This window comes from Prosopis cineraria, unplaced genomic scaffold, assembly GCF_029017545.1.
Source record: "Prosopis cineraria cultivar Desert tree isolate PC_DT_omini unplaced genomic scaffold, ASM2901754v1 PC2, whole genome shotgun sequence".
In the NCBI taxonomy this organism is placed as follows: domain Eukaryota; kingdom Viridiplantae; phylum Streptophyta; class Magnoliopsida; order Fabales; family Fabaceae; genus Prosopis; species Prosopis cineraria.
The window spans coordinates 5,588,667-5,610,935 of record NW_026555333.1 but is presented as its reverse complement, the minus strand read 5'-3'; the positions used below and the strand labels follow the sequence as shown (position 1 = coordinate 5,610,935).

The following is a 22,269-nucleotide window of genomic DNA, read 5'->3' as shown; positions in this document are numbered from 1 at the left end:
TCATGCTTTTCTGACTGTTTGGATAATTTGTTAGAAAAATTAATTTTGGGGTCCAAAACGTACTTTTTTTCTTATCCAAGCAGACACAAAGTTAATATTGAGTTATAGTTTATTTGTTGGTTAAAACAAAACCACAATTATATCAAGGTAAACTGTTTTTTTTTTTAAATGATGCTACTTGTAATGCCAGCCTCTCATAAAAAAAAAAAAATAGAACACACGATTTCTTGTTTGGTGCTTTAGCCAATATATATATAGTTATATACGTGCGCGCGCGCGCTTCTCATGAAATAATATAGGAAAAAATATAACTCCAATTTTTATATTTTAACCGTGTTATGTTTTTAATCTTGCAGTTTAATTAGACAATTTTATAATTTTTTTCAAGTCAATTTTTTTCTGGTCCCTCTAGATATTTCTTTTAAAGCTAATGGTTGGGAGATGTGCTAACATGTCTAATGATACTTCAAACAAAATTACTTTTAATAAGAAGATATTTGTAGATGATAAAAAGATGGAAGAATTTAATTTTTAAATAAAATAAATAAAAATATAAATTTTAGGAATGAATTAGAGGAACTAAAAATAAAATAAGACTGTACAAAGTAAAAACCTAAAGTGGTGTTAATAGCCTTGTAATTCAGTAGCAGCACGTAAGATTTTCTATGATTAAAAGATCATAGGTTGAATCTCACTTATAATCTTATGCAATTAATGGCTAACCTTTTAAATTAAGAAAAGAAGTTAAAAAGGAAATGAAAATAAAATTTTTCTAAAATATATAAATAATAATTTGATCCTTCAAAATGTTAAAATTTTTTTAAAGTTTTTTAAATACTTTTCTATCATTAATAAATTTATATAAATTATTAAATTACTCTTATTAAAAATAAATGATTTGTAATTATTTTTTTTATATCCATAACTTTTTTTTTCTTTTATTGTCATTTTTCTAAAAAGGCATTATGCGAATAAGATATGAAATAGAGAAGCTATGAAGGAAGGCGCATGGGAGGCATACCAAGTTACCAACGCATACACACACCCCCACAGGCAGAGAGAAAAGCTAATGAAGAGCCGTCCTTTTCTGACAAGCATATGTTGATGTAGTGTGCTGAAATATGAATGAATGCTCACATGGGATTGGACTCGTTCCCCGTATGCAGACTCTGCACAATGGCAACAACAATTTTCATTTTCGTAACGTATATTTTGCACCCACAAAAGAATTGTTCTTTTCTAAAGGAAACAAATCAGAGAAACTCTACGTTGCAAGCCAGAGTCGTCGTCGTCACTTGCGTTGTGTTGCAGTTTCTACTTGTCTTCCCTTGAAGAGGATAAAGCTCATCATGCTTAGCGGCCAACAAAATAATCAACTTATATATAAATGATCAATATGATCCTAGCCAGCCCAGGGGCAGCTTAATTAACATAATACTAGGTCATAGAGCATTCTAATGTTTCTAGCCCATTCTGTTTTCATCGATCAAGAGGTCCAAATCGGTGATTTATGTTGGTGTTTAATGATTCTTTTTCTTTTAGAGGACATGCAGAATCGACCTCAGTACCTTACAATATAAAACAAACAAAGAAAAGCCGTATTTTAATATCACCGGAATTGCGCATTAGCTGTATCCATGACATTAATTAAGCGGCAATCCAAGAAAAATCAAAACACATATTATAATGTTTCCAAAAAGGAGCTCAAATGTCAAGTCGCCGGAACCGTATGTTCATTGGGAGCGGTTAGAGAGCGTCCAAATAAACTAAAAGTAAGAGCAAAGTATTCCTATTTCAAGTTAAACAGCACCAAAACATTTAGGTATTGTTTAGTTGTTAGAAGGAAATATAATGAAATTTAGTTGAAAAATAAAAATAAGATAATTAAAATGTAAATAGGTGAATCACATTCATAAAGAATGATACATGAAATTGAAAATTATAATTCATAAAATTTTTAAATGATGTGTTGATTTTTACATTTATAATATATAATATTGAATTTTATTATATTTATTATGAGGGAGTAATTATTTAATTAGTTTTTATTTTTATTTTTTTAATCTATTAGATTGTAACCAAACCTTAAAAAATGAGTAACAGAATGAATGGGCATGGAATCTGATAGAACACTGAACATTGGAGCAGTGTTCAGTCGCTTTGAGCCAGAGCTGAGGGGAGAAATCACATGTTTCCTCGTTGTTTAACCATGGAGGGCGAGCCTGCATTTCTCAGGCTTTAAGTTTCAAGTCACTTTTAACGACATGAATATTTAATATACTATGATCTAAAATAAAAAGAAACTTCACGTGAATAAAAACATTACAACGTGAGGGGTGTCCTATATTACATTCCTATCTCATACTCTCCCCATATTTTAAGAAATGAGACTATACTTGACATTAACAGAAAGCAACGAAAGCAGCGCAGAAATTAGGGAAGCTATGTTAGTTGGGAGGGAGAAAATGACAGTAAAGAGGCGGATTTTGAGGGCAATGAAACCGATAAACAAGGCGGATGCGTGATAGACTCATTACTTTGCTAGTCTTGAAGTTCATGTATCTCCAGCTGACCATAAGCCTCTTTTTTAATTTTTTTAATATGTTTTAACATAAGCTTAACTGCAAAATCAATGCTTTTTTTTTTTTTAATGCTTCGGATCTCGCATCCTATGCAGATCGATTTCACCCATTCACGATTCATGTAATGTTTTTGTCCTTCATCATTAAAATTTCTTTCATTTGGAGTCTTCAAAATGATTTTTCCGTTTCAAAAAGCTGGAGTGCAAAAATTCTCCTTCATTTTGTTAAGAGGCAAACAAGAGAAAGGGAGTTATCTCTCCACCGTTTTACATTTTCTGTAACTAAATAAGGATGCATTTTCCCTCGTTCCTCCCAGCCAAACAGTAGTGGTGCTTACGTGGAGGTGATGTGAGCGTGAAGCGTATAAAAAGGAAAGAAAAGGAGTGCGTGTGAGAGGGTGGTCCCTGAAAAAGGAAAAGGGCACGGAGTGGGTGGCCTCTCGCATGAAAAAGAGCTTTGTTTTGGATTTGATTCCCCCTCCCTTCACTCTGTCTCTTGCTCTTCATTTTATTTGCAAATCACTCCCTCATTACCCACATCCCTTTCACATTTGCCTCCTCCTCCAAACTAATTTCAACATCATCACTGCCACTCCTTCCTACTCTCCCTTCAATGCCCTTTATCGTGCATGCTATGAAAATAAAGAGAAGGCGATCGGCAAGACAAGAAGAATTTTAAGAGGAAATAATAGAGTATATTTTATTCACTTGAATGCACAATATTTTGTACATGAATAAAGAAGAATATAATATTATAGTATGTACTAGACATTAACTATGAGAAATTCCTTCAAAGTCATTTCATGATGAGGTTATGGGGGATGAAAGATCCCAAACATTAAGAATTATGGACATCCACTTATATGATCATGTAATATTTATAATGATGCACATTTTGATGGGTCCCACAAGTGCTCAAGATTAATGTAGTAATAAAACCCTTGAATATTCCAAAAATCATACTCAAGGAAAAGCAGTTATCTTTATTGTTTTAACAACATAAATGATAATAATTAAAGATGTTTTTTAAAGGGAATTAATTAAAATTGAGGTAAACAAACACAATAATCAAATGGTGATCTAATCAATTAATGAACGCTGGGAATCAAGTTTTATTTACAAGGATTCTCTACTCTTTACCCAAATGAGATTTTTGAACAATTTAAGAGACAAACGCCACTAAGTTATCTTAGCTATCTCTCGATAAATTAAAGTGTGCCTATTAGAGTCACATTTGCTTTTGCTAAATCCTAAAACCTTTAATTAAACTCATTGAGCTATGATCATAGCCACCATAAACACTTAGATTATCTCTAGTCCAATTATGTATGTATATTCTCTTAAATTTAAATTCACTCTTCTCCTTTCAGTGCATCAAGTGAATCCACAAATAGAAAGTAAGGTGGCCAGCTAAACATTCCACAATAAAAGTAAAGAGAACAGATAATAATTGCATTAAACCATAAAAACTAGTCTTTTAACATCAATAAGAATTAAAAAAAACACAACAAGTAAAATGTAAGTTTATCCCAATCAAGTTACACCTTACCCTGACACGAGATTTAGCAACACATAATCAAATTAGAACTAACAAATCCCATGAGAAAAGACATCAACATCAGATCAAAGTAAAGGAAAAGGAATAGAAAAGCAACTCCTTGTTCAAAATTGTGAAGCTCTCGCTCCATATCTGACCGTCTCTTCCTCATATTGGATGCTCTCCTAATAACTCTAGCTATTCCTTTTATGTGTTTTCTATTAAGTTTTTGTGGCAACTTCGCTCAGAATCCCATCTCTCCTTCTAACATCAACCTTAAGTTTTGCCTTTACGTTTTAATAATGTGCTGCCATGTGTTTTTGCCATCAACCGTGGATGGTCATGGCTAGTTGTTTTCCCAACTATGGATGATTATGAACGATTAGCTCCTCTTACCACGACCTTCATTTGAAGACAGCTGAAGACTTCCTTTGTCTTTTGATTGTAGATGGCTATGATTCATGTTGTCTATAGCCGTGAATGATTTTGTATAGAAGGCTCTTGCTTGCTTCAAAGGTCTTCATTCACGAACAATGTTGATCCATTTAGCTTTAAGCAGCGGACGGTTGTCCTACTTCAAGCCTATTTCGGGTTCTTGACCTAATGTACTCCACTTTGTACTTTATTGTTTCCCATTTCAATTTCTTTCCTCCTAATTTTCATAGACGAGCCACATGTTGTGAGACAACATAACACGATTCCTTTAATTTTAATGCCATAATAGTTAAATTTCCTGAGCAAAAAGTGCCAAAATATAATTGAAATGGTGGCTAATCACATGTGTTTTGGAAACAATTTTATTTAAAATATGATTAGATATTAAGTGTGGACACATATCCCAATAATAATTCAAGATTTGATTCATCACATTATATATTTATGATGGATTATTCATTTTGGGTTGACTTAATCCTAATTGGTCACTTCTACTTCAAATGGTAAATGTATGCTTTGAATATTAAAAAAAAAGTGAAGGTGCATATTTGGTCAAAAATTATTTTTCGAGGAACATCTGGTAACTTAAACTATCAGATAGTGCAAAATAAATTATAAACTTTTAAAAACATAGCATCCAGTAGCCCGCCGTTAATTTAAGTTAACGAACGTTATATGAGGCCCACAGTGACACATGGCACAACATAGACGCAACACGTCAACATGGTAATGATGCAAATTTAGCTACGAACTATTTTTTGAAGAGTGCTAGGTAGCCTTTACTATAAAAAAACGGATCATCCAACACCTTCTCCTCAATTTTAAACAAACACCATTTATTTTCACACTTATGAGGCCCAAAAAGCATTAATCTCTCCAATCTTACTTTTATTCTCAACATAAGCTCCAGAAGAAGAGATTCAATGAGTTTTTATCTGAAAACATTTACAAGGATGATGCCAATGAAGTAGAAGCTTGATTTTACTATGCATGAAAAAAGCTTGATTCTAACTTAATTTAGTCATGAATTATTTTTTCTATTTTGTTAGCGCCATCTTTATGAATATCTTTAAATAAGAACTCTTTGAACCTCTTCTTCTCGAGTTGAAATTGAGAACGAAAGCAAGGAAATGTAGATATTAATGCTTTATGGGTCTCATAAGTATGAAAATAAATAATGTTTGGTCAAAATTGAGGGGAAGATATTGGATGATCCGTTCTTTTATAGTAGAAGCTACCCAGCGCTCTTCAAAAAATAGTTTGTGGCTAAATTTGTACCTTTACCATGCTGACGTGTCGTGCCTATGTTGTGCCACATGTCATTATGGACCTCACATAATGTCCATTAGCTTAAGTTAATGGCAGGCTACTGGATGCTCCGTTTTTAAAAGTTTGTGATTTATTTTATAATATTTAATATTTTAAGCTAACAGATGTTCCTCAGAAAATAATGTGTGACTAAATTTACTACTTTTTCCTTAAAAAAAATGTTTGATGTTTGCTTCTGCAGCCTAGGTAGTTTAGCTGTTCCCTGTTATCTACTGGAGTCACCCAACATATACTCACTTTTATTCTAACCTACTCATTCTTTTACACAAGATCAGAAATAGACTTCATTAAAAGTCAACCTTTATTTGGTGACAATACATACATCAACATACCAGCTGAATTATGTCTAAACCTACACATAAATATAGTACATACTGTCTGTATGCCACCTTCCCATCCCTTCATCCTCCCAAAAGCCTTTCAACTTTTCACATGCTCTTCTTGTAACATTGCATTATTCAGAAAACAATAAAAACTACAACCAACCTTTTAGCACTCTTGGAGGGGAATGCATTTCTCAACTATTATTTGCCAAGTCACACGGTTCATCAGATATACATTGTTTACGCTTTTTGCGGAAGACGTGGGTATACGGTTAGAGCCGATAAAGAGAGGTTGCCAATCCCAATGGACACAGTCATATATCCTTTATACCACATTTGACTCGAAAATTATCAAATCACACACACACAAACAACACACACATATTAACACAATAATTAGTGGCCACCTTAACCCGGGGAAAAAAAAAAGCTTTTCATATGATTTCCCATTGCGAACGAAAAAAAACTTAAAAGGGAAAATCAATACAAAGCCACACCCTAAATAAAACAATAGACAAAGCGAGCTCGGAGCCTCTAAACACTCTCCCTCTCCCTGTACAGCCTGTAAATTGTTTGTTAGTGAGCTAAAATAAAATGCCTCACAAGCAGTCAAAACGACCAACCCCACTACACAAAATTTAAAAAACGACGGGGGTGCCGAAAACACGAAACGACAAACGAAGATTCCAGATCATCAGCCTACCAAATCCTGCACATGGTTTAGTTCCTTCCTCAACCGTTGAGAGAAAAGCCTGCAAGCGTCCATGCTCAGATCAACGGCTGCCGCTAACGCCACAAACGCCGCTGCGTCCTCCGTGCAATTCACGTGCGGCACGCTCACCTCCACCGTAGGCTTGCTGCACCTTCCCTCACCCTCCACGCTCCCCGACATCACGAACCCTCTGTACATGCAATACGGCCACAAACCGTATCCGAAATCGCCGCTGCTCCTCGGGCTGCACGCCGGAGACGTCGAGTTTCCCGGGGTAGCGCGGCCGTTCGAGCTGCCACTGCCAAGGTCGATTATGAACTTTCCTCCTTTCTTTGAGCTCAATGTGGACTCGGCGAGGACGATACCGGCGGCCCCAACGGCGCCGTTAGTGTCTGGCATAAGTTCGAATCTATAGCCTAGGCCGTCGGCGCTACCACGCTCGCGCCAAGCTTCGAGTCTTCCCCAAGGCTTCCATGTACCATCGCCTGGCCGAAGAATAAGCCATGAGCCAGGGTTCGAACGGCTGACTCGGTCTGAACCGGGAGAGGCGACGAACGGCATGACCATGGACGCGGCAGCCACCGGCGACCCCGAGAGATCGTGAACCGTAATAGACCATCCCTTTCGTTCTTTACCAGGCCGCTCTCGCTCGCTTCCGAACGAGGTTAACCAGCTTCTAGAGCTGCCCGGGTCTAACTGTAAAGATCTGTACACCAAAAGAGCACCGCGAGTATTAGAGAACAGATCAAACGGTGAGCCCATGAAGCACCACTAAATTATTAGACTGTCTCCATAATTATGCACTCGAAATTCGTGTAAGCTTGAAGCAACAGTTTCCGATTTTAGGAAGACAAGGTCTATCTTTAGCTTTCAATTTAGTCCGAAAGAAAGAGTGAAGCATACGAAATGTGTACCCCTACGAGCTTTTCCGTACTGTGGTTATGAACTTTACGCTTAGACGGATACCTATTACAGTGGTAACAAACTATGCAATCCAATATTGACACCGTGGTGCGGCCAATCTACGCTAATTTTCGGGATCAAATAGAAACTACTAACAAGGCGTGCCAATGTGAAGAGGCCGAGGGCAATCAAAGGAAAACTAACCTGGAACGCTGGTTCCGGTCACCGGTGTTCCTAAAACTGAATTTGCACGAGAAGACGGGCTGCCTAATGTTGCCTTGGATCTGGAAAACCTGAGGACTGCACTCGGGCTCGCCATCGAACTGAAAAACGAATCTGGGATCGGGTTCGGCCCTGACATTCAAATGAAACTGGGCATAAGAGCCCTTGGTTTCCCTGCCCACCACAACCCAGCCGTTATGGAAGACAGCAGCCTTGGTCTCCGTTCCCGCAAGATCCAGGGGCACGGACACCCGCCCCAAGGGCTTGCCCAAGTTGACCCCACAAGTGGAGCCCCTGCGGCCAGTGTAAATGGAGATTTTGAGGCAGGGCCTGGCGGCGAAGAAGGATTTAGCGGCGAGGCGGTCGAGCTCGGACTTGGTGAGGTGAAAGGTGGCGGCGACCTGTAGGACATGGGAGTCGGGGAAAGTGTGGTCGGAAGGAAGGAAGGGGACGAGGGCGGATTGAAGAGGGAAATTCTTGAGTCTGATCTTGCAGTAGCAGGGAGAGGAGGAGGGATGGACGAGGGAAGGAGCGGGCTTGGAAGCGACAGGAACCTTGAGGGCGAGATTAGAGACGGTGAGGCGCACGAAAGGGCAAGGATCCATGAGGGCAAAGAAATGTAATGAGGAAGGAGGGAAGGTCAGGAAAGGGCGGGGAGGGAGAGAAGATCCGGCGGAGTGCAATGTGCAGAGAGGGAAGGAGGAAGGAGGGGGATCATGGAGGAGGGGAGAAACAGAGCAAGTAGTGTTTTGGTGAGAGAGGGCGAAACAGAAAGGGAAAGTCTATATTTGCGAAACGGGGGAGAGAAACCGAGGTTGGAGTACAGCTGGATACAGGGTGTCACCAGGGGCAGCGGAACCGAAGTTGGACAACCGCTCTTTCTTTCTACTGCTAATTATGCGTGGCCCCCACTCTCTTGGATGAGCAGCACACCCTGTTGTTGCTGTACACTGAAATTATGTTGTTTAATCCTCATTTTTTATATATTTCGTACGGTTTCTCTGACGGAATTGCCCTTGGGAATGTGCGTGCGTGAGGGGGGTCTCTGGCGCACGTGGAGGTGGCATGCCAAGTTTTGGTGAAATGGAAGGGGCAAAGCAGAATTTTGAAATAGGCGGGGAGGCCACAGGGGATCAGCAACGGGTTGGGGTGATGGCGGGAAGCATGTCACCTAAACAACTACGATATGGGGCTGCCCCTGCTTACCGGTTTCATAAATAATCAATCACGTGTCACCCTCACGTCACTCCGAAACACTTTTGGTTTCCTGAGGTTTTTTTCACCACGTCTAAATAGTACATTATATTTTTTTGCCAACTAAAAAAGTACATTATTTATCCTGCCTCTCTGCGTGATAGTAGGACTGAGGATTTGTGCTCATTCACTGGTGAACAAGATAATACGATTGGAGAGGAGATCATCGACAAAACACCTCCTTCGCAATGCATTCATCTTGGCGTGTTGGGATTTGAATAGGACTGTAGGAGTAAACTAACCCCTCGGTGTCAATTTATCCTATTTTTTTCACCCCATGCCTTGCTTTATAATAATAATAATAATAATGAGGAAAAGCTTGCCTCCGACTCCGACTGCTTCATCATGTGCTGCTATTTATATCTGAGCATGCATCACCGTGAAAATTTTCCGTAACAACTTGTGTTAAACAGCACATCAGATTTTTGGGCGGTAAAATTATAAAAGAAAACATTCATCCGATGTTGAAAATATTAAAGAATGAATGAAATGCCCGTTGTATTTCACTTCACTGATCATTTTGTCAACGAAAACGTTCAAGAGGTTGTAATTGAAACTTGTCCTTGCTCTTAACTGTAACTGTTGGGTGCTTGGGATCAACCCAGTGGGCTTGTACTAAGACAGCTCGTTTGATTTGGGGCCAATTTCAAGGAAAATTCAAATACCATTTCTCCTTCACATTCGTTTATCTCATACCACACAGTCTAGCCATTCATCTAGCTTTCAAGAGCTCAAATAAAATTGCTCCTATAAGGTTGTTTCTCAATATTAAAAACAAAAAAACAAACTCATAGTTCTAAATTCTTGACCGCTTCTATACCATTCTTAAATTGTCAATTATGCCTATCTTTTTCTTCAAAGAATCTAAAGAAAAAAACATTATAAACAAGTTTCGCATCAAGTAATTAAAAATTAAGTTAAAATATGCGAAAGTCGAGATGGGTTTAACCATGCAACTTAGACTATCTTGATTAAATAAACAATTATCAAGCACCATTAATAAAAAAAATTAATCGTAGAAAGAAAATAAAAAAAGAAAAAAGAGCACAAAATTCAATGTGGAAAACACATACAAAAAAGAGGAGAAATAAGAGAAATAAGAGGGTGGGGGGGTAAAAATTATGGGCATGAGATAACTCAAAAGGTACAAACTCAAATAAAAAGGAAAAGAAAAAAGACGGAGGATTTAGTAAAAAGGCCTCAAAAAATAAAAAGTCTGGGTAAGATGGGAAAAAATAGTAGAGATAATAGTAAAAAAATTTAGAGAATTGATTAGAATATACAAAACTTGCTAACAAATCTATCAATAAAGATTAGGCCAACCTTTATAAACTCGACTATTGAGGGTTCAAATTTTTTTACCATAAAATCATTACTTTTCTCAAATCCTATACGTATTAACAAGGATCAGGGTCAATTCTTTTTTTTTTTTGGCTTTTTAAAAAACTTGAATTTTTAATTATACTAATACATGTATAAATTACAAAGCAATTTAACAAAAAATATAAAAAAAGAATAAACTTGGAGGGTAATTAAAATAATGCGGATCCCAAAATATTATATAAATCACACAAGTTTAAATTGTCTTATTACCTAGAATCCATTATCTAATCCTTGTCATTAACTTTCATTATTAAAAAATATTATGTCATTGAAGGAGAAGTTTGCTTGGAGAAAGTGGTGCAATTTCACCAACCCTGCCAACTTTATTTTCATGGCTTTGAATAATTTTTTTAAAAATTATATTATTTACATATATAAATTAAAATAACTTTTTTAAAAAATATTATACAATGTTACGGGCTAGTATAAGCATAAAGTCTAAAAATCCTTTGTATATCAAAATTATGTAGAGTGTTGAGCCTAGTTCTGAAAATACACAGGGCCTATCAGAACAGTCTACCCTAACCAGGTCTCATTGATGGCTTTCCTTGCAAACTTTCTTATTAAGATGTTGAAGTTATTTTAATGAGGTGGATAGCAAACTGCATACAAGAACTAGAGTTCAAAAAAATAAACAGGCTCAATTTTAAAAGATTTAGTTTTTAAAAACTTGAGCCTTAAAGTTTAATTTCTTATTTTTAACCCTATTTGTCAAGCCTGATCCTTATGTAAAAGGCTCAAGGTCAGGCCCACAAACCCTATTTTAAAATATAAAAAAAGTTAAAATAAAATTAAGCATTATAAATTCATTAAAATATTTTAAAATTTTTAAAAAATTAAACTCCTCATAATTTTTTAAAAATTAAACAACACACATTTAGAAGTCTAGTAATAAAATTTAAATCTTGGTTAAAAGATATTTTTTTTATAAATACACAAACATAATAATTATAGAAAAATAAAAAATTTTATAAATTTTATCCTATACACTAATATATATTAAATTATATTAAATTAGTCTTAGAATAAATTAAAATTAATAATAATATAATGCACGTAGGATTAGGTGAGTATATCATTGATTTCAAACACGTGTTTCACTAATAATAATAATAATAATAATAATAATAATAATAATAATAATAATAATAATAATAATATAATAGGATTTAAAATGTAGCCCGGACCCAAGCCTCTTTTTACAGGACTTATCAAGGCCAAGTCTTCAAAGCTTGATTACGTAAAAAAATTTATTTTTAAAGCCCGAACCTTTATTTAAATTATGAGTGTTCATGAGATGGGACCAGACCGGGACACCCTCGTCCTATGTCCCATCTTGAAAAAAATTGGGACTGAATTTTGGTCCCTTGTTACATCCTGTCTCAAAAATCGTCTTGTCTGGTTAGAAGTCAGGACGAGACTGAGATAAGATTGAGATGTCCCACCATCCCGATAAATTGAATAATATTGGAGAAAGATCTGAATAATAACGTTCATTAAAAATTTAAATCATATAATTTATTAAGTTTAAAATCAAAACAACATAAGTACATATCCACAATAATTTAAAGTCAATTATTTAATTATATCAATCACAACTACACTTTATAATAGCAAATATAAGTGATTTTTAGGTTATAAGAGTAGTAACAATAGGCAAGTCAAGCACAATATCAAATCATTATTCTTCTTATTTATTGGAGATGTGCTAAGCTGATTATTCTTCTAAAAATAAAGTAAGAAATATGTTATAAATAAAAATTATTAAATAGATAGATATGAGAATAAATTATATTAATATAATTAACATATTATAAAAAATATTATCATGTTTACTCAATGTCATTAAAATTATTAATAAAAAAATTAGTTTTAAATAACTGCAAGTATTGAAATTATAATTAATATAATTAATATAATATAAATTATATTAATATAATTAATATATTTAAAATAAAAAATAATGTATATATAATATTTGAGACGGGACGGGACATCCTGATAGTAATCCCGTGTCTCGTCTCATCTCGTCCCGAACATTTTTTCTGTCCTGTCCTGTTTCGATTATTTTCAGGCTGGGACAAGACCCATCTTGATATGATCAGGACAATATCGGACCAATCAGGACGAGTCCAAATTGAACACCTTAGTTTAAATAGGGCCTTTAAGCTTGACTCTTTAGGCCCGACCTTTATTCCCGATTCTAACAAGAATGCGTTGGGAAAGTGAAGATCAATACTCATCTATTTTTTTTTATAAGTCATTTTTACCAACTTCATCAATATTAATATAAAAAATAAAAGAGTATAAAATTTTGAATATGTCACTGTATAAAAATTTTAAAAAGTGATAGTATGTTATTTTTTCTCTCATAAAAAATAATATTAATTTTTTTAAATATTATATTATAACTTATAAATAAGATTAAATAAATTTTCTGAAATGTTAAGCGTGGATTTATAAATGAGACTTTTGAATCCGCGCTGGATTCTCTCAAATCTGCTGATATTCCAATACTTACAATATCACGGAGAGGCTGACATGCACGACCAGGCATGCTATTCAGCGCCAGATGCTCTATTTTTTTTTTTTGTGGAATAAAAATGGGACTAAATATTACCCCCCCCCTCCAAAAAAAAAAAAAGACTCAAATCAAAAGAAAACAGTCCAACACCTTTCACCACCCGCCTCTCTAAACAGACCTATAAAGGTTGATGTTACTCTATTTAATTTTAAATCAGCTGCCCTGAAAAGCAGAGTTAAAAAAATAGGCAAGCATAACGGACATTAGCTACGTGTTAAATTACCGGCACAACACTACAAATCTTGCATTTGTTTTCCCTTTTTGTCCCGTGCCACTCGTGAAGTGGAAGGCATGTGATGTTAAGATGCTCTGCATAATTAGATGTAGATTTCCTTCTCTTCGCCTCCCAAGTCCACAATATTCAGGCCCCGAGTAGGAAAATATTTTGCAATGTCACAGACAAGAATGAAATGGAATGAGTATAAAAATATTCATCATGCATGAAAAAAATTAAATAATTCATCAGTGTTTGGTAATAAATGTAAAAAAATTACAGCAAATAAATTGTTACGTACTCAACCAAATAAGTAGAAAAGAACTCAAGAATGTAACTGATAAGCTCAATGTATTATTAATCAAACATCCGTCACTGGGAATTACAGAAGTTGCAGGAAGAAATATCAAAATAAAGAGAAATACAGATCAGAAGGACACAGGGGGAAGGCTAAGAGAAAGAAGCAACAGAAAAGAGAAGCACAATCACAATTTTTCTCACCCTCTTTACAAACAATCTCTCCTCGTCTATAGCCCTGGCTTCACATTGTTGAGATGTCTTTTCCATTAGGTTACTAATAACAGCATCATGCAAAGGCACCACCTCCGAAGCCACGTATCCTTCTTGGGTCCCACAAACATCTGGCCAAGTCATGACATAAATAAAAAGCTATCTTCTTTTTTCGGGCAAGCTCGAAAATCAACTATGGGTTTCATGGAGCTCAATAGCATTCTGTGGAAGAAACAGGAAAAAAGGTTTACTTGTACCCACATTCTAAATTATTCGAATCTTGGCAGGCCTTATCTAATGAGGTCAAATTCTACACGCAGTGTCAAACAAATCCTGAAATCCCAACAAAATTTTATTCCAACGACTTCCTTAGAGAAATGGGCTAAAAAAGGCTTTTTTCGGTAAATTAAAAAGGAATTTAGCTGATGTAAAGTGGACACAATATTGATTCAGAAGGCTAGGGCCCATTAACTGGAAGGTCCAATAGGAAGAGAATCTAGTAGGCCTACGATTAGTAACAGGTCGATAAAACGTCAAGCAATTGGAGACCCAAAAGAAGAAGAAAAAGGAGAGCAATGGAGGCTAGTTTGGGAATTTGGGGGAAAAAAATCCAGAGATGATGTTAAAGGATGCAAATGAATTGAAAAAGGATGAGGGAGATCGCGGAGCGAATTGAGAGGTTATCTCAGAGCACCGGAAGTGAAAAGAGTACGAAGATGTCGGTGTCGGCTATATTTGTCTCCAGGTTGTCGACTGCGCCTCAATCCTCGCCGTCGTTCGGAAGAGGCGGCGGCGAGAATTGGAGAAAGGGAAGTGCAAGAGTCGGAATGGAGGGAGATGGGTTGGCGATAGAGTGCTCGTCGAGGCCGAATAAGAAGGCGACGGCGCACCACATGAAGACGAGGCCGAAGAAGACGCAGCCGTGGGATATAAAGCGGAAGCCGACGGCGTACCCTCCGTTGCCGCCGCTGCCTCCTGATTGGACTCTGGTTTCCCCTGCTGCGCCCGAAGTGTCCTCGGATGCACCTCCTACTTCACAACCAGCAACCGCTGGTTAGTCAGTAATCGCATTCTCATTCTTGTGTTTGACATGTTGTATTTAACGCTGCTGCTGCTGCTTGTTATTGCATTTGTGTTTCCCCTTCCCGTTAATTTCTCGCGAGACCCTCTTTTGCATGAGGAAAAAGTTTTATTTACACGCCCACTGTGGCTAGTCGTTACTAATTTAGTTCATAGTTTGTGTGAACGATTGTTTTCTTGGCACTAGCACTAGCTGAGCTCGGTGGGCTAAGTTAATCTTGGGATGGTTTTAATTTTTCAAAGATCCTTTGCCAAGGCAAGTTCCACGGAGGAGACGAATGCTACTGAACAGGAAACTGTAAAGTACATTCCATGGACAAATGGTTAATGAAATTCTGCAAAGCAACTCTCTCCTTCAGCTATTTACAGCTAACAACCGTCAGTAGTACATTTGCAATCCACCTACCTAGTCTCTAGTTAAAGACTCAAGGTCGTTTATGACCCCTAAAAAACGGCTGAAAAAAGTCATATTTCTATTCACCAGAGGAAAAAAGATCGATCTTGTTATCAACATTTGCGGCGGCAATCACGATCACCTTCTTCGAATCGCAGTGCAATAAGTACCGCCCCTTTACATTTCACATTGTGACGGCCTAGTCACGAACATTTAGAAAGAAACACAGGACCATCTGGTGTAAATACTTGCTGATGCAACGAGTCACGCATCGGCACTAATTGTTATTCCCAGTGGCTGCACTAGGTTTCAGTCATAAGATTAGACTAACTGGTGTGCACAGGATCAAGGTGCAGTTCCAAGTTTGCAACACAAGTTCTCATCCTGGAATTTCCACAAGTATCGCGACAAATGGAAAAAAATGTTTATAACTTATATTATATGGTGCCCAAGGTATTGCAGGAATAATTGAGAAATGATTACTTCAAAACCCAGGGAGAAGCAGACCATGTTTTTACCTCTTGGAGGCACTAACACTTCCATAGTGCTTTCTAGCCTGGATTTTTCTTGTACTTTGCAGGAACAAGGCTTAAGAGGAAGTCTGTAAATATGTGTTCGTATTCTGGCATCTTTCCATATCCTGCCCCAAGTTAAAACTATTTTAAGACCATAAAGGGTAGTAGAGAGAACATATATTTTAAGGAAACTTAATAGTTATATCGAATCCCTGTATCAAGCAGGAAAAAGAAAAGGTAAATAGCAAGATCTGGTTTGTATAGGGTAAACGTTTGCACTTGCCAGGGAAGTAGTTTATGTCAATGACGTAATAGGCATCTCTTTTCCCAAGCTCACGTATGATATCCAAGTTGAAAAGGCGGAGGCCCTGGAAGTGATAACCATGACGCACAACGTAAAAAGATTAGTCCTTTCATCAATAACGTGCACCTATCAAACGGATGGATTGCAAAGTTACCAGTCGCCTTCGCAGTTCCTTCGCGAGTCTCTCAAGTAAAGGTCTTGGAGGAAGCTCTGCAGAGAGAGATAATACAAATTAAAAGGAAGGACCAGATATTATGAAATCATGACATGATTAAATGAAGTCTTCTAAATTTTGACACCATGGGTACGCATTATTTCTTCGGATACCTCAGACTCTGTTTACTAACAAACCTTAAAACTAAATCCTTACAATTGTGAATGCATAAAAAATTAGAATGATAGCACCTGGAAGTTTCAAAACTAATAATCATACCCATCCAGATTAGTTTGGGCCCCATTAAGTGCGTACTATTCGAGTAACACAGACCCAAAATACTAGGTGCTCATGCAAAAAAGGAAAAAGAAAAAAGAATTGACGCTAAAATACCCATTCTCTAGTGTTATAAATCGCAAGGTAAAGCTAGATAAGGTTGGTTCTTATCAGGGGTTGGTTCTTTCACCCTCTCATTTTAGGGCAAACAATGCTAAAACCTGTCTGAAAAGACCGTTGGTTGATAAGGTTGAAAATGCTTTATATATAACTTACCAGCAACAATGGGATCCAGATCTGCATCATCTGCAGAAGCTGCAGCACAAGAAACCCTTGGAAAATAATATATGCCATCATCTTTGGAGAGTTGCCGTTCGCAAAAATCAGGCAGGGAAAACCGTCTGACTACCTTAATGGCATCACCAACTACATAGACCTTGAAGAGAACCCCTCCTATAACAGGAGAAAAGGGCAAATGGGTTATCCACGTATTTGGAGCAACTTAAACGTAATAATATCGCTTCATAAATAATTATCTGCTTACCATGGTTAACAAACTCTTGCAGGACAAGAGGAGGTTCTAGTTTTTGAAGAGAATATGCCCCATAAGCAAGGGATAATTCATGGGACTTTGCACTTCCATCAGCAACAAGTGGCTTTGCAACTAGAATGATTTTGAAATTGCACATATAATACGGGAAAATAAAATAAGTTTCAAAAATTCGCTAATCAGGACTTCTGCAAATCGGTTAAGTAGCAACTGAGCCAATCTTGCACACAAAGGATATGTTTTTTGATAAGCACAAAACGGATATTATTGCCTATTGCCTTCCCTATTCTCATGTTTCACTTGGCCTCCACGGTGCCAATAATTTCGCTTGCAATAGACATGGACAGGCTAAATGCATTAGCATCGGCAACATAGACCCCTCAATATTCTTTTTGGTAACAACCCCTCAATATTAATAGAAAGATAAAACATATGCTTACCCAGTGGCAATGTCAGCCCAGCTTTGTTAACCAACTCAGGGATAGAAGATGCATCCTTCTTCACCACTAGCTGCCTAGGAACACATACCTTGCCTGCGTTTTAGTAAATAAGAATATTATTTGGTCAAATTAATTTCACAATTGAGCATACAGATTGTAATTCCAGTTGGCATTCTTTTTCGTTGTTTGAAAAGAGAGGTTACCAAAGGATTCAGAAAGCTTCAATTCATCAACAGCCTGAAGCATGTATTGCCTATTGCGTATATGCTGGATGGCATCAGGAGGATCCAGAACGGTGACATCAGGATGCGACTGCCTATAATCCTACAAATATAGGCAGGAGGTAAAAAAAGATTGTTTATCAATAATTAGACAAAAATGAAACATACAAACTTGCTTCCCAATTGTATGGAATCCTTCATTTTTGTTCAAAACACACCCCGTTTCACACTAGAAAGTTATTTTTATGTCATAACAGAATAGCACCCCAATAGAAACTGCAATTCAGGAAGTCATGAATATTTCACCTGAATAATGCTAAGAGACGAAGGAATAGTGAGTCTAACCATTTATTTGGATAACAAGGACGGGCAGAATAAATTTATAACTCGTGATTTATCAGTGTGTGTGTGTGTGTGTGTAACTCTCGAATAGTTTAATTAAAAGACTGCCGAATAGGATAAGAGTAATAAATTAATTATTCAATAGATTAAAACTTGTTCTTTTTTCTTTCTACTTCAACTGGAAATGGTTTGGGATAATAGGCAGGGTATCAATCATGGAAGCAAGGCAGGAAGAACTAGAGAAAATTTATGAATCTTAAAACATCAGCCAAAATTTGTCTTAAATCTATCCTGCTTCTTCCTGTTCCGGAGTTTAAACCACACTTCCAAAGAAGCATTTCACATCCATATCTTTCCTAACCAATCCTATCGTGCCCTCTTCAAGCATTCTCGGATCTCCCATCTAAATTTCCTCCCTTGCAGAACAAGGGATTTAGATCTCTACTTGGAACTTGGACTAAGCATCACTGAAAGCATCCCATGGATGATGAGGCTAAACACAATTACCCGCATCATGCATATAACGGCAACGTAGACACCTAAATACAAACGGGATGCTTCACAAATGACGGTAACACTAAAAAAAACTGGTTAGTGAAAGATGCGAGATGATGGTCCTAGAATTCCAATATTGCAGTGATGCTGTTTAGTGGATGTACAGCTATGAAAGTAATAAAACACTTTTAATAACTATTTAAAAAAAATAATGTTAGAGCACCAAGTGGTGAAGTGATGCAGACAATCTGACAACCTAAAAGCATAAAATGTCGATTTGCCAAATCACAAAATACTCAAAGTAGTTCTACAGAAAAGCCAACTATAGTAGTAGCACCTGGATCTAGAATTACAGCTAACGCTACAGGCAAATAGAGGATGAGAATACAAAAGGAAATGTGGTGAGGCATCTCTCTCTAAGACAGCAAAATGGGGGACCAAGAATCCCCGAAGCAGTGAACTCCCTCCAAAGAATTTTAAGAAAATATATTTTTTGGAAAGATTTGCAAAAGAAACCTGAACATCTCAGCCAGAGGACCATGAGAGTAGCAACACCATCACTCACTCGAACCCATGAGGCCTCGACCTCAACTACTGGTTCATAATTCATTACGAAAGATAGAGGAAGTGCTCTGCAAGTTATGTCAGACAGTATGTTAAAAAACTGGTCGTTGACCAGCGTTTCTAGTGTTTATTTCATCCCAATCTTAGCACCAGATACATGGAAAAAATACAGCAGCAATAGAGCATAATCATCACGTTTAAAACACTGAATATGGCAGAGTTCTATAGACTTGTAGCAGAAAGGAAAACTGAACCGACCTCAAGAATCCGGCGCCACTCTTTCCCTGCTAACTGCATTCCCCAAAAAATTAAGGGAAAAAAAAAAGAGAGAGAGAAAGACGCAGTAAGCAAAAAGAGCAACAAATCTTTAGAGCCTGTGGTGTGGATTTACACGCAGAAAAATAATATCTAGACTTTTTAGGTGGTGAGCGCACCAGCATCTGGTGAGAAGCAGTAGAAGAAGAACAAAATGCAGGACATTGAGGAAAGAACAATTACAACCTTGTGCAACACAACATCAAAAGGACCTTGATCTGAAAGAGGTCTATTATGATCAATAGCAACAAAGAGTATCCCCTTATTCCTGCACAAAGTTTTGCAGTAATAGTAATCAGTAACTAAGCCAATACCAGAACGTACAGAGGCATATTGCCGACAATTTTATCTCATAGATAAGTACTGGATAGAGTAGCAAACAAAATACGGCAGGGGAAAAAAATTATCTCCTATAAACTTTAGGTTGCAATAGGCAGAAAAATTCCATAGACAAATTTATGAGTCAATGTCGGGAACTTTTTCAATACGGTTCCAGTTCTCCAAAAATCAAATGCTCTTAAAAACAATCGGGAAATAGTAAAATATCTACCAGCAGATGCTAAGAAGATTACATGGTTACTTTTCACTTTCACACGGACCAAACGAAAATGACGTACGTTGTACGAGCATATTCTTAGCAGAAAAGAACTTGCTTTAATATTCGTTCTTCCAAGGGAATGAAACCCTTTGGACATGACATAAGTCACTTTAGAATTTGAAATTAATCAAAAGAAATAATTTAGGAAGAACACAGGCGGAGAATATTTATCATCAGTCCGTCGATATAGGTTTGTATTCATTGATGAATTTTTACCTAGCTAAACCCTCAAGCTTTGGCTGCAAAAAGCTCTTGGTCTTTTTAGAGGTGAGAGCATAGCCAACCACAACCACCCTCTTCTGCGAGGGAAATCCACCATTTACAACCGGACACCATTCATTTTGGGCCAAATTTACGTCCTCTACTTCCTCGACCTCACCTCCATTCCTATTCCTACATGGCAATTCTTCTATCAACCTCATGGGCTTGCTTATCCCTGGAAAAATTTCCAGGTGGTGCCGAAATTCCCCCGGCCTTCCCCCAAAAAAAGAAAAAAGAACCAGAGAGGGCGAAAGAGCGAGAAAGTCGGTCAGAGTGGAAGATCCGTGGAAGAGAAGGCGAAGAGCGAGAGAGGAGGAGAGCCACAGAGAGGTAAAGAAATAGAGAAAGAGAAGAGAGCAGGGATTTTCAGGGGGTGAAGAACGAGTATGATACAACAGAACAAATAACGGTGGGAAAGTGAGGGGTGGAGGGGAGTATAAATAGAGAGGACGGAGGGAGGGATCGGGTGGTGCTGAGCTGTACAGGAGTAAAGATACTGAGCAGTCATCATAATTCCACGCGTTAGAATCACGCTTCGGAGTTGCGTTGTGAGCGTTTTCTGATATGTACGTCTGTCTGCACATGACTCCCCAGTCACGCCCCAAACGTTATCTGCCACGAGGCGCAACTGCAAACAATTCTATTATTGCCGCTTATTTATGCCTGTGCGTTTTCTTGCTTTCCGTTTTGCCCCTGTCCTCCGCATTTATTACGCAGAGGTTATGTTTGGTAGAAAAAAAATGAGAGAGTGGGACTAAAAGTGATATTAGATAATCTCACCTTTTCATATTTGGTGGTACGAAGGAAAGAAAAATTTAATTTCAATACTAATCCCATCTAAATGGGATTACTCAATACTACTACCTCCCATGGTACTGAAAAATCAATACTATAATTGATTATTTTTAGATCAAATTACACCTCATTATCTCTCCATCATCTCCTTCCCTCTGCTCGCCCCTCCTTCATCTCCATGTCACCTCTCCGTCCTTGCCCTCCTTTCAGAGCGAGCAACACTGGCGTTTCCTCTGTCATTACCAGTCTCTCGACCGACATCATTATCAGATTTGTAGGGAGAAGGAGGACGTTGAAGATGAGAGAAGGAGAAGAACAATTGACAACCTCATCTACATAATTAGTCTGAGCTCGAGCTATGGCCACTAGATCTTGCCATCATCGTTGACTTTGCCGTCATCTACATCTTCGTCGTTCTCATTTTTTAGTTCAAACCAGAAGGAAAAAAAAAAACAAAAGAGAGGGCGGCAATGAGGTTCTCTTGTGTAGCCATGAGTATTCTTTTTGGGGGAGAAGAGCAACAAGAAGAAGAAAGAAGAGGAAGTAGACGACGTGGATAACTAGTGGAAGCATTTCTTCTGTGGCCATAGATGTTCTATTTTAGGGGGAGGGAAGTGTTCTGATGATAATGACGTAAATATTCAATTTATATTTTTTGTGGGGTAATATAGTATTTTTATATTTTTATTTAATTATGAAATAAAATAAAATTAAATATTTTCTTATAATATTACTCCACACCAAACATAATTTTAAAACTTTATTCTCACTCTCAATCCCAATCTCAATCTCTTTAAATTGAAGTTTGTGTACCAAATAGGGCCAAAGGTGTCAACAAGTTTTGTGCTAGTAATCTTGCGGTGGCATTCAATACTAAATACGAGCATATTTTCTAATAAAATTTATTGGTTTATCATACAAGGCATTAATCTCTGTCAGACCCAACCCTATTGATAAAAATAAAAATAAGAATAAGTT

The 22,269-nt window shown here is 37.1% G+C and overlaps 3 protein-coding genes across 7 annotated transcripts; 1 reads left to right on the top strand and 2 right to left on the bottom strand.

The window, feature by feature from the left end:
* Positions 1-6,625: 6,625 nt before the first annotated feature.
* LOC129304171 (uncharacterized) lies at positions 6,626-8,905 on the bottom strand. Its single transcript, XM_054943858.1, has 2 exons — positions 8,025-8,905; positions 6,626-7,623 (listed from the first exon to the last, which is right to left on the bottom strand). The coding sequence occupies exons 1-2, from the start codon at positions 8,645-8,647 to the stop codon at positions 6,900-6,902; spliced, it is 1,347 nt and encodes a 448-aa protein (XP_054799833.1). The 5' UTR covers positions 8,648-8,905; the 3' UTR covers positions 6,626-6,899.
* Positions 8,906-13,811: 4,906 nt separating this feature from the next.
* LOC129302257 (inositol-tetrakisphosphate 1-kinase 3-like) lies at positions 13,812-21,095 on the bottom strand. Of its 5 annotated transcripts, none has more exons than XM_054940999.1 (11): positions 20,452-21,095; positions 19,824-19,905; positions 19,581-19,613; positions 17,904-18,024; positions 17,701-17,793; positions 17,255-17,374; positions 16,987-17,163; positions 16,435-16,490; positions 16,260-16,344; positions 15,980-16,101; positions 13,812-14,209 (listed from the first exon to the last, which is right to left on the bottom strand). In XM_054940999.1, the coding sequence occupies exons 1-10, from the start codon at positions 21,078-21,080 to the stop codon at positions 16,013-16,015; spliced, it is 1,485 nt and encodes a 494-aa protein (XP_054796974.1). In that variant the 5' UTR covers positions 21,081-21,095; the 3' UTR covers positions 13,812-14,209; positions 15,980-16,012. The 5 variants fall into 5 exon arrangements, with proteins under 5 accessions (XP_054796974.1, XP_054796975.1, XP_054796973.1 ...); XM_054941000.1 differs by having other exon boundaries at positions 13,812-14,118; XM_054940998.1 differs by lacking the exon at positions 13,812-14,209 and adding an exon at positions 15,381-15,845.
* On the top strand, positions 14,547-15,233 carry LOC129302259 (50S ribosomal protein 6, chloroplastic). The gene has a single exon (XM_054941003.1). It carries the CDS (start codon positions 14,638-14,640, stop codon positions 15,043-15,045), a length of 408 nt encoding a protein of 135 aa, XP_054796978.1. The 5' UTR covers positions 14,547-14,637; the 3' UTR covers positions 15,046-15,233.
* Positions 21,096-22,269: the final 1,174 nt, after the last annotated feature.

Excerpts from the sequence above, each read along its gene's own strand:
- LOC129302259 (XM_054941003.1), top strand. The coding sequence starts at position 14,638 with ATGAGGGAGATCGCGGAGCGAATTGAGAGGTTATCTCAGAGCACCGGA.
- LOC129304171 (XM_054943858.1), bottom strand. The coding sequence starts at position 8,647 with ATGGATCCTTGCCCTTTCGTGCGCCTCACCGTCTCTAATCTCGCCCTC. Across the intron at positions 7,624-8,024 it reads GACCGGAACCAGCGTTCCAG|ATCTTTACAGTTAGACCCGG; the intron begins GTTAGTTTTCCT and ends TTTGGTGTACAG.
- LOC129302257 (XM_054940999.1), bottom strand. The coding sequence starts at position 21,080 with ATGTGCAGACAGACGTACATATCAGAAAACGCTCACAACGCAACTCCG. Across the intron at positions 19,906-20,451 it reads AAGCTTGAGGGTTTAGCTAG|GAATAAGGGGATACTCTTTG; the intron begins GTAAAAATTCAT and ends AACTTTGTGCAG. Across the intron at positions 17,375-17,700 it reads TGGGCTGACATTGCCACTGG|TTGCAAAGCCACTTGTTGCT; the intron begins GTAAGCATATGT and ends AAATCATTCTAG.